This window comes from Brienomyrus brachyistius, chromosome 23 (genome assembly GCF_023856365.1).
Source record: "Brienomyrus brachyistius isolate T26 chromosome 23, BBRACH_0.4, whole genome shotgun sequence".
Taxonomy (NCBI): Eukaryota; Metazoa; Chordata; class Actinopteri; order Osteoglossiformes; family Mormyridae; genus Brienomyrus; species Brienomyrus brachyistius.
This window is the reverse complement of record NC_064555.1, coordinates 12,548,866-12,564,942: the sequence shown is the minus strand read 5'-3', so window position 1 is coordinate 12,564,942 and position 16,077 is coordinate 12,548,866. Positions and strand designations below refer to the sequence as shown.

Genomic DNA, 16,077 nt, shown 5'->3' with positions numbered 1-16,077 from the left:
AAAAAATAAAATGAAGAAAAATAATATAACAATAAACATATAAAATACACTGAATATAAATTAGAAATAAAATGATCTGCAAAGTGAGAGTGCAGCCTGAGACATTGTTGTGCTAAATGAGTCATGTCAGTTTATTTATAGAGCACATTTAAAACAACAAAAGGTGACCAAAGTGCTGATGACTTGGAAAGTCGTGTATCGTGGATTTAACCTGAACGCCAGCTAACATTCCTTCTCATCCAAGCAAGGCCAAGGTAATGGAGGATCATGAGGATCAGCGAAGTCCCCCCGGCCATACATACAGATGCATGAAAAAACTAAAGAAATTAAAGTAATTAATTTTATTATTGATATATTTATTATGATTATGTCACCTTTTGTCCTCCATATTCAGACCACATCATATGTAACAAGTAAAATGTGAAAGGATAAATAATACAACTCAATAATAAACGCAGTACATGAACTGAAACATCCTCTTGCTCACACTGATGTAGAGGTTGTTCTCTTTGCATCCCGCTTCCAGATCCCTCACCTCCTGCCTGCACACTGACTCATCACCGTGAATGATGAGACCCACTACTGTAGCGTCGTCTACAAAATTCACAGTGTGATTGGTTGGGTGTTCTGCTGTGCAGTCATGACATAGCATTGTGTACAGAAGGGAAGTAAACAGACACCATTGGGGTGGGGGAGGGGGGTGTTGAGGATGATGGGGAGAGGATGAGATGTTGTGAATTCTGACTGACTGGAGCCAATCTGTCAGGAAAATCCAGCACCCAATTACAAGGGAATGAACTGAACCCAACTAGTGTCACGTGTTTTTGAGGGTTTGTGGAATTAATGCGTTGAAGGCAACAATCAATCTAGGAAAAGCTGTGTGAAGTAGGAATCTTCTCCAGGTGAAGGAGGGCCAGGCGACCCACAGACTGGATGGCATCGGTGGTGGAGCGGTTACCTCTGTAAGTGCACTGGTTTGGGTCTGATGTGACTGGGATGACCTTCATAAATGAGTGTCATGATCAGCTGTACAGAGTCCTTCATGAGGATGTGAGGTCAGGGAGGTGAGTGAGGTGAGAGGGGTTAGTGCTTTTGTGCGATAGTCACTGAGGCCTGACATCATGGTGCTTTTGGGGATGGGGATGCTGATAGCTGTCTTCAAACGTGGGCTGGGGGTGGGGGGACAATCCCCTGGGAAAGTGAGGTACTGATAATGCCTGTGAATTCCTCAGAGAGCTGGGCTGCACTGTCCCTGAGAACCAGCCTGGGATGTTGTCTGGGCCTGCAGCCTTGTGGAGGTTCACTCTCTGAAGGATCTTCCTCATGTCTGATGGAGTTACAGCAGAGTCCAGTATAACCGGAAAACATTTCATGATACAAACTATTTCCTCTGTCGGTGTGTCAGTGTTTCACATCATAATGGTTGACAAAAAATGGCTGCATGCTACCACGGTGATAGTGATGAAGCTACTGGGAGCCAGAACTCACCCCCCCCCCCCCCCCCCCCCATCGTCTCTTTCCCTTTCCACACTCTGGCAGAAATCTGAATAATATCAGAACCCAAATGCATCCTTGTACATGTGAGTCTGTGATCCAGCCATTTTTCAACAGTTAAATATATTAAACATATCTTAAACACTGCCTTTTAAAAAACATCGCTCATACATCTTTTGCCAAGCTACTAAACTCAATTTCCCAGAACACCTTGAGCCATATTAACTTTGGTTTTCATTAGGAACCTCTTCATTCCAAAACATTCCAGAGATATGTGATGTCAGGTCTTCTCTTGATTCTTATTGGTTAAAAACTACTTTTTTTGCTCCGACAGAAGCACACCCCTCTGCAAAGTCCTTCAGTGCCTTGGAAATCCTCAATTTACCCAACATGCAGAAAATTCTGCTTTTTACACTCATTTTGTTTGGCATTGACTCCATTTTTGCAGGTAAGTATTAAAAAATCTGATTTTACTTACAAACTTTAGTTATTTCTATGATGAAAGTCTTTTGTTATATGTTTTTTATTTCTGAGATTTCTTGGTAAATCGGTATTTGGTTGCAAGCATATTTCAGATTTAAAGGGTTCAATTTTATATCTGAAATAATGTTGTTTTCTTAGGCCTAATATAAGACCCATTCGAGGCTTAAGTTACCTTCTTGTTCGGCAAGATCTTTGCCGCCTTAGGGGATGTTGTTTTGACAGAAGCCTGTAGAGGGCACTGTGAATGCTAAATCGAAGATTTCAGGAATGTTTTAAACATGACACTTTTGCGTTATTACTAAAAAAATGGTAATAACTCAAATGTTTTTGCTCCTGATGTTAGAGACACATGGCCACTGGTTCCCAAATTTTATTTGTTTATTTAAATAAATGTTCATTATATTTTGAATTTGAATTGTGTAATGAATAATTTTGTATTATTATTACTATATAATTGCATGGTTAGCAGGCTGAGGTCTGGAAGGGGCTTCTGCCGTCTCTCCCTGAGAGCTGAGAGGCTCGGATGGAGTTTCCACCCCAAACCCGTCGCACTGCTTAATACTTGGCTGACTCTTCAAATTAATGTTCTCTCCTTATTTGTAGAGTGATCACTGTGATCCAGTATTTATAACTGTAATGTGTGTTTTGTTTTTCCAGTGACACACTTCCTGCAGTATGTCTACAGCGGTTCATCAGGGATACCGAATCTCCCGGAGTTTATGACAGTAGGGCTGGTGGACGGGGAGCCCTTCACTTACTATGACAGTAACATACGCAGAGAGGTTCCTCGTCAGGAATGGGTGACTAAGGCTGTGGATGATGATTACTGGGACAGGAACACTCAGGTCTCCATGGATACTGAGCCGGTGTTCAAAAATAACAGAGAAATTGCAAAGCAGTGTTTCAACCAAACTGGAGGTAAGTGCTGCATGTTTATGACAGTGACCCTGACAGTGTAACATGTTTGTTATCTGAATGCTGTGCTCTACCTGAACATATTAAAGCAGCACAGAGCTCAACAAACACAGGTTTTATAGTTTTTATATTTGCAGGCTGCGTTTATTTAGCTGATGGTCGTCTCTAAAGGCAAACACACACACTGACACACAGATTCACACACACACAGTGTGCAGCGGGAATCACGCGTCTCACAGACACAGAGAACTTTTACTGCTGATAAACTCAGCAGGCCTGTGGGTTATAATCACCTCGGCAGGCCTGTGTGTTATAATCACCTCAGCAGGCCTGTGTGTTTCTCCTGTGGGTTATAATCACCTCAGCAGGGAATCTGTACTGAATCCCTCCCACTGGTTTTATCAGTCTGTTTGCACTTAGCTAACATTATTTTAAAAGGCAAGACAGATTCTGTAAATGTTTGTTTTTGAACCCATTTTGGCTTCATTCAGCAAATGTGCAGATTTACATGACTTTACTGTTCCTGCTACAGTATGTGGTTCATACGACTAGTATGTTAGTACACAGTTAAACAGCCACCCAGACTCGATTTTCGCGAACCAGGAAGGGAGCACCTTGCTCCTTGATTGACAGTCTTCATGTATGACAGGTTAAAATTTATGAAACTGTAATAAACAGAAAACAGAAGGCAGCTTAGAATGTCTATTAGCCAGCAGCAACGGTACTGGATGATTACAACACAGCTGGCCGATAAGTGCTAATGTTAATGATGTGCTAACATATATTCAGAATGAATTACTGTTCATTTCCATTTGCACATCACAGTGCATAGAATGTAAGTATAGGTCAACTATACAGGTTAACTAACCACAAATGATCGTTCAAAGACTACACAGCAACCAAGATTTCCCCTATTAAATTGGCAAAAGAAATAAATCAATTAATGTATCATCCATCCATCCATTTTCCAAACCGCTTATCCTTCTGGGTCGCGGGGGGTCCAGAGCCTATCCCGGAAGCAATGGGCACGAGGCAGGGAACAACCCAGGATGGGGGACCAGCCCATTGCAGGGCACACTCACACACCATTCACTCACACATGCACTCCTTCGGGCAATTTAGCAAGTCCAATTAGCCTCAGCATGTCTTTGGACTGTGGGGAGAAATTGGAGGAAACCCCACGACGACATGGGGAGAACATGCAAATTCCACACACGTGACCCAGGTGGAGACTCGAACCCGGGTCCCAGAGGTGTGAGGCAATAGTGCTAACCACCATGCCGCCCCCGTCAATGTAAATTTATTTTATTTGCTATTAAAAGTATAACATATCTTACTAATTGAGCCACAGACCTGATTGTTGCTTTCAATGACATTTACATTAATTTTCCCTTTGAAACCATGATAATTACAGCCCATAGACGTATGCTGACACCATGTATCAATGGGAGTCGTTGGAATAGGGCTGCCCAACACTGCTCCTAGAGACCTACCACCCTGCAGAGCTTAGGCACAGCTCTGATTTAACACAGCTGATGCTGAGATGCTACTGAAGGCCTGAAAGCTGCAGTGTAGATGCAGGATGCTGAGAGTGAGGAGCTACTGACAGGCCTGTTTGAAATGCTGTGAAAATGATGCCCAGAGGATGAAACCGTATCAAACCTACCTGCTAATTCTCTCCTCTTTCTGTTCAGGTATCCACACAGTTCAGTGGATGTACGGCTGTGAGTGGGAGGATGAAACTGGGGCCACAGGTGCTCTTCATCAGTTTGGCTATGATGGGAGTGACTTCATTGCATTGGACTTCAAGACCATGACTTATGTGGCTCCAGTGATGCAGGCATTTCCTACTAAACAGAAGTGGGACAGTGACAGAGCTCGGATGGATTACTTAAAAAGCTACTTTACCCAGGAATGCATTGAGTGGCTGAAGAAGTATGTGAGCTACGGGAAGAGCACACTGGAGAGGACAGGTACAGTACAGCAGGGGATGGGGTGAGGACATTCTGGGCTGTGGTGAAGTTGATTTTCTAGAGGAAAATTTGTTGTTTAGATTAATTGATCAATCAACAAAATAGTAAATAGATTCACTAGAAAAATAATCATTAGTAACAGACCTATATTAATCACATTATGTATTTACAGGAGAGATTGCTAGTGATGAAGTGTAACGTTTTATTTATGGATGTTTTTGTCTTTCTCCCCAAGTCCGCCCTGAGGTGTCTCTGCTGCAGAAGGACCCCTCCTCTCCTGTCACCTGCCACGCAACCGGCTTCTTCCCCAAAGGGATCATGGTGACCTGGCAGAAAGATGGAGTGGACATGCACAGTGATGTGGAGGTGGGGGAGACCCTGCCAAACGGGGACGGAACATTCCAGATCACATCAAAACTCACGGTGAAGCCTGAGGACTGGAAGAGGAACAGCTACAGCTGTGTCGTGCAGCACAAGAGCCTCCAGGATGACATTGCTGTGCTGCTGGAGGAGAAGAACATAAGGACCAATCAGGGTAAGAGGAGCAGCGACACAGTAATGAGAGAGAGCAGCCAATGGGCGTCACTGTCAGGGGTGAACATGGTGCTTTAACCTTATTTTAGGAGGCGTTTCCTGGGACATCATCATCGACTGGGTGACCAGCGCTCTGCGTTTTGCAAAAAGGTAACAGAAAAGCCGACAGACACAGATCCACAGAAAACAATGGCGTCCACACTGAAACACCAGTGACGTTTCAAAGCATGTAACTGCACACAGTCATTATACTGGGGCCTCTGACACCCGAATGATGCACAGAGTCTGAGTGCCTGTGTCTGACTCTGTGTCCCTCTGTGTTTCAGGCTACGGGAAAGCCGGCAGTGAGTATTGCTACTTTTGGTATTACCTGTTGCGAAGGCTGTATATACGTATAAAGAGCATTTCAATTTGAAATTGATTTAAGTGGAAATATCGCCTTGAATAAATTGCCTGCAGTCCTTTAGTATGTATGTATAGAATATAACCAAACCCTGTGACTTTGGGTTTTTCACTGTAGCATCTGACACTGATTCTGAGCACTCCAGCCAACTCTAACCAAAAGCATTAGTTCACCCTCCATGATGTCACAGTAAGTCCTGTTACCGTGGAACATACCTTCTGAGAGGTTATTTACACCGTGAAGAACACAGTATTTTAAAAAATCATTATCATTGCTGTAAGATTCCTCTGCAATAGATCAGGAAATTTCACAGATTTTTCGTTCTGTATTGAGATTCTCTTCTGAACCAAATTTATAGTTAAACCAAACCCCTAATTAAACCAAACCCCCAGTTAAACCAAACCCCCTGGTTGTCCTGAGACTGACTCAGTTACAGGACAGTTCTGCTCAGCTGTGATTAATCACTCCAATAAGAAGTCATTGTGAAACATTAATAAACAACATTACATAGATTCCACACCAGTGCCTCACTGTGAAATTCACACTGGAATTTTCAGTTTAGTTTAGTTTTTTAGTTTTAGCTACATGAAGTCTGCAGAGATTCTGCAAATATTTCCAATTTCCTCTTTTGTGGAACTTTCCATATGTACTCAGGTACACAGGCAGTATGTACATAATGAGTTTGTTTTATTCATTTGTCTGATTTGTCCTCCAGCTGCATTCAGGGCATTTTCTTCTCATTTCTGTCTAATTTTGGTTTCAGGTTCATCTCTTCCTCTGCCAGAAGGTGACTGAGACAAGATGAGATGATTATAGAACCAGATACACACAATATACTACAATACAATATCTATTCTTATTTAATCCTAAGCATATAGCTGCATTACAATTAGCTGCAGTAATGAGACTAAAACCATCTATAGCAGAACACATGTCATTCAGTTCTGAAAATGAATCAGACTGACTGACAGTCAGTAAGGATCATTAATGCAGGTTTATTTCTCTCTCTGTAACTTTACTGTATTAGCAGTTAAAGCTCCCCTGTCTTATAGCTGCTCTGCTCTGTCACTGCGCGGCACTGCAGTCTGTTTTTATCATGATCCGTCTCCTTAAATGTCGCACAGCCTGCTGATGAGGACGCCTGTGTGACCCTGTGTGTGAGATGCACTGATCACTGACTATTGATGGTGAAGTGAGGCTTCTCAAAGCAGTGAGGCTTTCCAGCCAAATGATTCGTCAAAAGGTTCATTACTCATTAAATGTTCTTTAAACAATGTACACTAGTGACACCTACTGTTGAAAAAAGTGATGGAAAATGGTGCTACTGAGAGATAGACCATTAACACAATTGATTCCATCTTTCAAAGCATTCAAACCATTACTTTACAGAAACAGTGATTTAATGCCACTGAGTCTGTTATATAACTATCTATTATTTCATTAGCCAACAGTAACATTACAAATTTTGCATAATTATTGTTGCTGTATTTCTGCATTTTTATACTTTTATATAAAGTAAAAAAATATTGTAAAATGATGCAATGATGGTGTGTCAAGTATTTTTTATTAAGAAATACAATCTGTGCTTGGACTGAGACTGAAGACTTCTCAGAAACTGCAGTTCTCAATAGTGAGCTTTTCACACAACCTCCAACCATCCAAAATCAACCAATACAGTCTACAAAACTTGCAGGACTTCACTTGCTTGTATCGACAATCCAAGACTTGAAACAAATCAACAGGATGTTCCTCTGGGAAGCGAGGCTTCATTTGTCATCGATCACGTAATTTTCTGAGAATGATACATCCCTCGAAGCGAGACACGGCCCTTCATACTCCATACACGCCTCGAAGGCTCGGGTTCGAATGTAGCATTACTACTACTTGTGGTAATGAGCACCAAAAGTAAGGAAACAGCAAACAGGAAGATGTCTAATAGAATGACGAATGTAGCTGGTAAACCGAATGAAACACTGTAACAGAACATTGTGATACATGTGAGCTTTGATTGATTGGAAATTTATAATTACAGGAGACCATTATTAATAACCTGATATAGCTTCTGATCTGGCTGAGTTACATAGTTATTCTAAGACAGAGGGGCTGTTAGAGATTTTAAGGCCATTAAAACCACATCATACTGGGCCCCCAACCCAGGCCAATCCAATTATGTTCTGAATTATGTCCTTGTTGCTCCGGAGCCCTGGGAATTGTCCTACTTTACTCCCTTTACAGCACCCCTTTACTCAGCTGAGGGTTAACCCCCAGGTCCTTGGTCCCTTGGACAACTTACTCTACAAAGAGCAGCTTGAGGGAGGCATAAAAAGATAATCAATGAAAGTATCAATTATGAAATGGGCAGTGGTGGCTTACTGGTTTGGAAAGCGCACTTGTAATTGAAAGATTGCAGGTTCAAATTCTTGGGCAGGATACTGCTCTCCTGGTGCTGAATGAGCTGCCCCCTGCTATGTCACATATGGGTTAAATGCAGAGAACACATCTTGTTGTTGTGCTGTGGTGTGTCAACAATGACAATAAATCCCTAAAACAATTAGAGATAGATTTATTGAGTGTTTTTATTTATTAATGCAGTTCGGTGAATTGGTTAATCTAAACCGCCCCTAGTGATGCTGTTAGTATTGAGCAATACTAGAACCAAAAGACACACATCCATAGAGCTGCAGAGGAAACTCAAACCTGCTCTTCAGGTTTGTATGTGGAGCTGAGCTGCTCGCTGCCCCGGCTTGCTGTCCCCACATAGCCGTACAACATAGCATGATACACACAGTCCAAGCACTTCGGAAACGATGGCCATATATAGCCGGGAATTTCAGGATAAAAAGGCTGACAAATTATCCATCCATCCATTTTCTGAAACCACATGCCATAGTTATAGGTCCACAGGGGGTCTGCAGGCACAAGGCAGGCGCCAACCCATCACAGGGCGCCAACCCATCACAGCATTCTCTCATACCTATGGTAACTTCAGTTCATCATAGCATGTTTTTGGTCTGTGGGGGGGAAACCAGACAACCCAGAGGAAACACTATAACAACACAAGGAGAACATGCAAACTCCACAAACATGGAAACCTCCCAGAGACTCCAACCCAGATCCCAGAGGTGACAGCGCTGACCACTGCACCCCCCCCACCCCCACTGAGAAACTAGAACAGGACCAACTTTACTACACCTGAATGTATATAGTTGAAGCACTATGTGAAGCAGCTGAATCGGTAATTGAAATATCTAAAGCAGTATAACACATACATGTATTATTGCTGCAGGACAAACAGAAATCATTCATTTCTGATCATGTAGGTGCCAACATCACGCAGGTATTTCAAACTGACTGGGATGACAGACTGAGTTCATACAGAGAGCTCTCTACCGTCTCCATCGTAGATAAAAATGAAGCATCGAAGTTGAGACAGTCTGAGCTATTTTAGAGCTTGATGAGATCTCTTATGAAACTTAGAGGGAGGGTGATATGAGATTCTGTGTGTCTTTTTGCTGGAGAAAAAATGAGAAATAAGTCGTAGTCTTATTAAACATGTAGAAGGTCTTTAAGAGTTTCTCCAAATAAACAGTTACAATGAAACGATAATCATAAGGCCCCTAACTGTTAAAACAGTATAGTATCTTTTCCTTTCTGGGGCTGAAACAACACAAAACAGGAAACTACAGCCTCTGTGAAAAATCATCAAAATAACAATTATCACTTAAAGTTTTTATCCAGTAACACCAGCTTGGTAACATTTTCTGACCTGAGGGATGCCCAGGTGCATGTCACAACATCGCCCCCTTGTGCTGAAAGTGTGTTCAACAGGGTAACTTGTGGCAGGAACAGCCAGGTATTTTTTTGCCAGGCGTCTGGGGGAAGTGGGTGGAGCTTATATGCCACCATCCCATTGGGTCAGACTCACTGTCAGCTGCCACAGTCAGCAGGTCCAGCTTCACTGCAATCCCAGGCTGTGGTGCTGCACTGTCGCTCAGCTTGAAGAATCTACCTAAGCTGCTCCTCAGCTTCTCCGAATGTGCAGGATCAGTATCAGCCTCTGTCTCCCCCAATCCTGGCCCTCTGAGGGAGAGGCAGCAGGGGCCATGTTCCCCCCCAGGGCCTCTGCTGTTCTGCTCTCCACCTCCTCCATCTTCACAGTGGGCATGTAGGAGGCCATGAACCTAGGGTCCAGGAATGTTGCTTTGGTAACAAGCCCTTCATTTGCAGCATCACTGTTTTTTTTATTTTAGTAACCAGGATCTTCTTCTCGATGTTCTCGCTCAGTCCTGCTTTGCCCTCCTCTGGCTTCCAAATCTTAGAGTTCAGTAATTGGAGGACTGGCTTCACATACAACACGCTGACATATTCTTACCCTGGAAGGACGTCTGAGGTTTTGGATGGAGCTTCAGAGCCTCAGTCACTGATCCTATGAAGAGTTAGACAGATGTTTGGATCAGTGGTCCGGCTTCACCATAAAACAAGAGTGTTTGTCAAGAAAGCAACTTTACTGATTTCCTCCTAGACTTTGTCACAACATTCAATATACATGGATGGAAATATATGTTGATATTTGGGGTGTGTATCAGCTTTCTGACACCATAATCTGGCAGCAGATCCTTTACCAGGTGGTTTGTGACTGCTGGCATAATGTCCTTCCATTTTGTTGACCCTTTGTCACAGGCAGTGGCAATGGAGGTGAATGGGGTCTGGAGTGACAGCGGTCTGAGTGTTCTAGGACGTGTCCCCTGGGTAACACCTGAGCTGGTAGCACTTTGGGTTGCCATATCATACATGAACATGGTTCAGCTTCAGGTGGTTGAATAGGTTACTCTTGTTGCCACTTTTACTGTCACGACACGACTGCACAACTTGCAGAATATTGTTTTTTGGTCAGTATTGGATGTTAAAACTAAACCAGTTCCATACCAGTGAAGTTCCCCCCTCTCTTCACCACTAAAGTTACAGCCTCGGTCCCCTCACTTATTTTGTCGGTTCCACTCATTTCTCCCCAGTCAGGCTTCACACACGATGGTTCTTTCTCTCCTGAATATCAAGTGAGGTTAAGGAGCAGATCAACTGACATGTGGAAGAGACATTAATTTTATAAGCATGAAGGACTTTGATCGCTTCAAAATAGCCAGATAAAAAAAAAAAAAATCCAACACTGAGGTGAAGGTTATTTGTAACTTACTTGTCACGATCGCAGGCTGACGAAGCGGCGATCGTGCGGGTAAGCAGGCAAGCACGAAGCAGGAAGGCAGTATACGGGGCAAAACGGGAGTTTACTTGGGAAGTCCGGGAACCGGGGATACAGGACGGCAACAGACATCAATGACGGACAAGGGAAACCGGGGAGACCAGGACTTAAATACACAGTACTAATCAAAGTAACTAGACAAAGCTGGAGACGATCAGGGAAATACACGTGGGTAATCAGGGGGCGTGGCACACACGAGGAGCGGACGAGCCGGGTATGACATTACTGAGTATAAAAATATATTTTAGATTATTCTAGATATGTAAATATTTAGTGCATTTCTCACAGTTTACATAGAGGGCTCTCATTATACATGATTTATTTTTCTATGTTGTGAATTATGGGGCTCCGTTTGTAAAGGTAACAAACATTTTTGTACTTGCCACTTTTTCAACATTTAGTGCAATTTTCTGACATTTAGCTAGAAGTCAATGGTGTTGTGGATCATCAGGTTTTTTGCTGTGTAGATTATGTTCAAAATTGTTTATCATATGTAAATATAAATGGGATGTCTATATATAAATATTAAATGTAAAATATAAATGTTAAATGTAAACATAAATGTTAAATATAAACGTTAAATGTAAAACTTAAATGTCAAATATAAATGTAAAACTAAAATGTTGAAAAAGTGGCAAGTACAAAAATGTTTAGCACCTTTACAAACGGCGCCCCATAGTGAATTTGGTTTATCACGAATTGTGAAATGATGGCCTTTCTGATTTGGTCTAATAAAAATTGTTGTGGCTAATAGGTCATTCAAAACATAATGTTTTACTGGTTGTGAATACAGGAGTGTTTTAGTAATAATGAAATTACCATCTACATAAGATGGTATGTGGTTCTCCAGGTGGGACATCAATGCCCTGAAGGTCGTTGCTTTAAGTCCCGTGTATCAGCACTGGGCCCTGCAGCAAGGCCCTTATCCCCAATCACTGCCCCGGGGTGCTGGATAAATGGCTTTGCTGTCACAGGATGTGGGTGTCTAATAGGAAAGGGGGGGGCCTTTTGCTGGGTGGTGTGTGGTTCTGTTACAGGGGTCCCCAATAGGCAGCCCACTGGCCAAATCTGCCCCACAGTGTCAAATGTCAGGGAAACATCATGTGTGTCAGTGTGTTTTGCCTAAGGTCACATCACAATCAGGTAGGTTGCCAGTTCAAACCCCATGACTGGAACAGCGGTTGCACTGTGACCCATTAGCAAAGCTCTTAACCCTAAATGCTCCTGGGTCTGGCTGACCCTGTGCTCTGATCCTCAGCTGTACATCAGTTTGGAAAACAATCACCATAAATAAATAAGTATCAAGTGCTGTTGTTGCCTAAATGTATTTATGTATTCTGTAATCATCAGTAACCATGTGGACTGTCCTACTGAAAACATTCCAAAATTATTTATTTTGAAAGAGAGAAATGGATATTTGCATTGCGTGGTATCAGAATTGCATCAGAAATGGTATGTTACAATGAAAATGATAAACTGAAACACATTTGTGTTTGTGATTTTTATTGTAGCTGCATGAGCAGGAAATAATTACATATTTAACCCTTAATTTCCTCATATTGGTGAACTATCTGTCCATGAGTTTTGTTAAAGTTTTTATTTATTTATGTGATTCAGGGATTTTTTTTTTATGTGAACTGAGCTTAGTGAGTGAGCGTGACCCTGAAACGAACCAGCATCCCACCCACGGTGATATTCACCAGGATCCCAGTGACCCTGTACTAATAAGCATGGATGGATGGAAGGATGGATGGACATAAGGATGGATGGAAAAATACAGGGACACTTCTTGCGACATTGCTGATTAAAAATCATTCAGTTATGCAGAGAAAATTGCAATAACATACCTGTATATTTTCTGTTTTAGCGTATGAGTGTAGAATTGCAAAGTAAATTTAAAATTGTAGACTACTGAATATTGAAATCTACTTAAATCTACTTACGTAAATGTGCATCGGATTCACCCTGTGTTGCATGACACCATTTAACAGACAGAGGTCACGTGACCACAGGGGAATTCCCACAGCAGGAACCTGTTCAGCTTAAATCTCCATCACAACAGTTGACAACATAAATTATGCCAATGGCCAGGGTGGATATGAATGACAGACAATGTCTGCTGATGTCTGTCACACAGGCATAAATATCAGTATGTTTTAGTCTTAATATATTTATTTATATGTGTCAGTAAAGTTAATTGGCCAATAGACTTCCAGTATTATGTAATTTCTACATGATTTATTGACCTGAAAACCCTTTTTCTTAATTGTAATGAAGTACTAAATTCCATTACTTGACATCACATCCTCATATTGTAAAAACATCAGCATTTATATTCTCTGCCCACAGTTGCCTGGATTTTTAAAGTCTCACTACGGATCACTGAGATGAAATAATGAGTTACAGTATTCTAGACTGAGAGAAAAACTGGTCAATTAAAAAAGTAAGATATTCTGAAATTTCAGAATAATGATCAGAATTTATCTTGGAAAACTGGAAATCTCTTTAAAAATGACTTAACTTACATAATAAGAAAAAAAAAACTGAAATGCCTATATGCTTAACAGTTAATTGATCATATTTCTATTTTCTTATATAGACATAAATTATCTGTAAACAATCTCTCAACAAATCAAAGGAACCAAAATAAATACATAAAATACCAGGTAAACCTGATTAGAAAAAACATTAGGAAATAAAACAATCAGTTGTTTAGTCTTAGTTTTAATAAAATCACGTCTTGGAAGTGAGATTTAATCACCTGAAACTCAGCTTTGCCATAATCTTTGATTCAAGAGTCACTTTCAAAAATTGGGATCTCCACGCCTGCGATGGGCTGGCCCCCCATCCTGGGTTGTTCCCTGCCTCATGCCCATTGCTTCCGGGATAGGCTCCAGACCCCCCGCGACCCAGTAGGATAAGCGGTTTGGAAAATGGATGGATGGATGGGATCTCCACGCATGTTTACCAGTACAGAGGAGCATAAGCCATGTCAGCCCAGTACTTTCAGCCTTGCTGTATGAATTTCATAGACCATTGCAGCCTCTGCACCACAGAGCCTCTGACCACCACTGAGACTTTAACTGCAGCGATAGACTTTGATCCAGCAGAAGTAGGTGTTGCTTATCCCAGAGAAATTCCCTCTCACCAAAACACTGCCCCCTGTCTGGGAGATGAGGGGGATGATTGAGAAGATCAGGCTGATCATCAGGGAGTCCAGGTATATAACTGGCCTCCCCAAGCACAGCAATCAAATCCTAATCCTCATCCGAAACTCCTCCTGCATGTTCCTGGCCTCCTGGCAGAGACCTCGACCATGGTGGAAAAGGCGGGTTTTGTGACCGACCGGGTCTGGGATCCCAGCCAGCTACCGCTCCTCAGAGCTGCTTCACCACGTCAGCCTGCTGAAGCAGTGGATCAAGCAGCAGCTCCTCCTGCACAGGGTCTCTGGAGGAGGTCCATACCACAGGAGGTCATCTACAGGTACCGTGTTCTCCAGCCTCTTAGGCCACACCCCCTGTCATGTGACACCTCATGGAGACCATCTGAAAGTGTGTGTGATGTGACGGCGCCCAGGGATCCGCCGCCCACCACAGGCGTCGCTCTGAACCATACAGGCAGACAGCAACAGCGGGATCTTCACAGTCGGCCCAGAAACCTCCTGTAAGGAATGATAATGGGAAACAACTGGGGGTCACCGACTGCCCCACCGAGGGGGGGGATTGTCTTCCCCAGCAGAGCTGAAATTCTGAGGGTCCAGGGTAAGCCAGCTGTTTGTGCTCCCTCTGGAGGGCGATCGCCCTGAGAGCCCCCTGCCTTCTGTGCCAAAGGACCCATGCCCCCCCACCGCAAACTCAGCCCCTTCATCACCTAAATAAACCCCACCCCTCCAGGAGTATTTTTTGTACCCATATCTCTCACGCCTACTGTCCTACCACATTATGTTACCAAATTAACTTTCTGCATAAAGCAGAGCAGCTGTGCAGAGTCAACACCAGTACTGATGTATTTTAAAGCAACCTGCTGTGTGAAATTAGAATTTCTGCTCTTCTGAGCGGCCAGATTCAAGTTTCATGATTTAAGCACTTTATTGTCACTGTGTAACACAACCGGAGAGTATTTACCAATTGTGAAGTGACAAAGCAGCCATTTTTGCTGGTCCGCTGAAAGCCCCGACTCACTCTTAGATTCTGGGTTATCCTGGTAATACTGGCAGTGAGAAATCCAGTCAGAGGTACTCACGTGATTTCCCTGAAATGGAACTGGAGATCTGCAGGGAGAGATGGAGAGCTGCCGGCAGTAGAAGGCGCTATAAGGCTATAAATATCTACGAGCTCTGTGTTATTTTGAAAAATCTCAGGGACTTTCCAATTCAGACTCCCTTAGTCACGAGATCATCAGCATTAAATGCCTTTGCCTTCTGTCTCAGCTTCATACTGGATACTGGAGATGGTCTTCAGATCCCAGCTTAACTGTAAAACATTTGAAGATGCAGAATATCAGTGTCAGTGTTTCATATCGTAATGGTTCACAGAAATTTCATCCTGCAAAAGGACATTTAATCATGTCACTGGATGTGTTTGAAGATGAAGCAGAATCATCCATCCATCTTATAACTGCTTACCCCTGTCGGGGTTGGGGGGGGGGAGTCTGTCCCACACAGCAGAGGCTGAAGGCTGTAGTTCACCCTGAACCAGATGACAGTCCATCGCTAGTGTTAACAGTTATGCTTTAGTTACATGTCTCTTGGAAAATTATGCATATCTTTAAAGATATTAATATATGTATTTAAATATGTTAAAGATGTCTTTTAAAAAGCACTGCCTTGTGTGGCATAAAGTTCCATCTCGGTGCTGTAATGCCCATAGCTAAATTATATTATAAAAACAACATCTAATTTATCAAGACATACATGAAAGCACTAGTGTAAATACTGCATTGAAACAACCGCTCCTGTTTCATTCGCGAAGCTGCCTGTAATATACTGAACTCAATTTCCCAGAACACCTTGAACCATA

At 42.5% G+C, this 16,077-nt stretch overlaps 2 protein-coding genes across 5 annotated transcripts in view; one reads left to right on the top strand and one right to left on the bottom strand.

The window, feature by feature from the left end:
- psmb8a (proteasome 20S subunit beta 8A) overlaps nucleotides 1–16,077 on the bottom strand; it is a 76,140-nt gene that overhangs the window by 19,569 nt on the left and 40,494 nt on the right. The gene's annotated exons all lie outside the window — the stretch shown is intronic.
- The window catches only part of LOC125719457 (class I histocompatibility antigen, F10 alpha chain-like), a 33,158-nt gene continuing 18,890 nt past the window's right edge, over nucleotides 1,810–16,077 (top strand). Inside the window, exons 1-4 of one of the 3 annotated variants that reach the window (XM_048994249.1) lie at nucleotides 1,821–1,942; nucleotides 2,635–2,895; nucleotides 4,587–4,865; nucleotides 5,101–5,400. In XM_048994249.1, coding sequence (XP_048850206.1) covers nucleotides 1,885–1,942; nucleotides 2,635–2,895; nucleotides 4,587–4,865; nucleotides 5,101–5,400 — 898 coding nt within the window. In that variant the 5' untranslated portion in view covers nucleotides 1,821–1,884. Of the gene's footprint in view, nucleotides 1,943–2,634; nucleotides 2,896–4,586; nucleotides 4,866–5,100; nucleotides 5,401–16,077 lie in introns of all 3 variants that reach the window. The other 2 variants (XM_048994247.1, XM_048994248.1) reach the window with 2 other exon arrangements.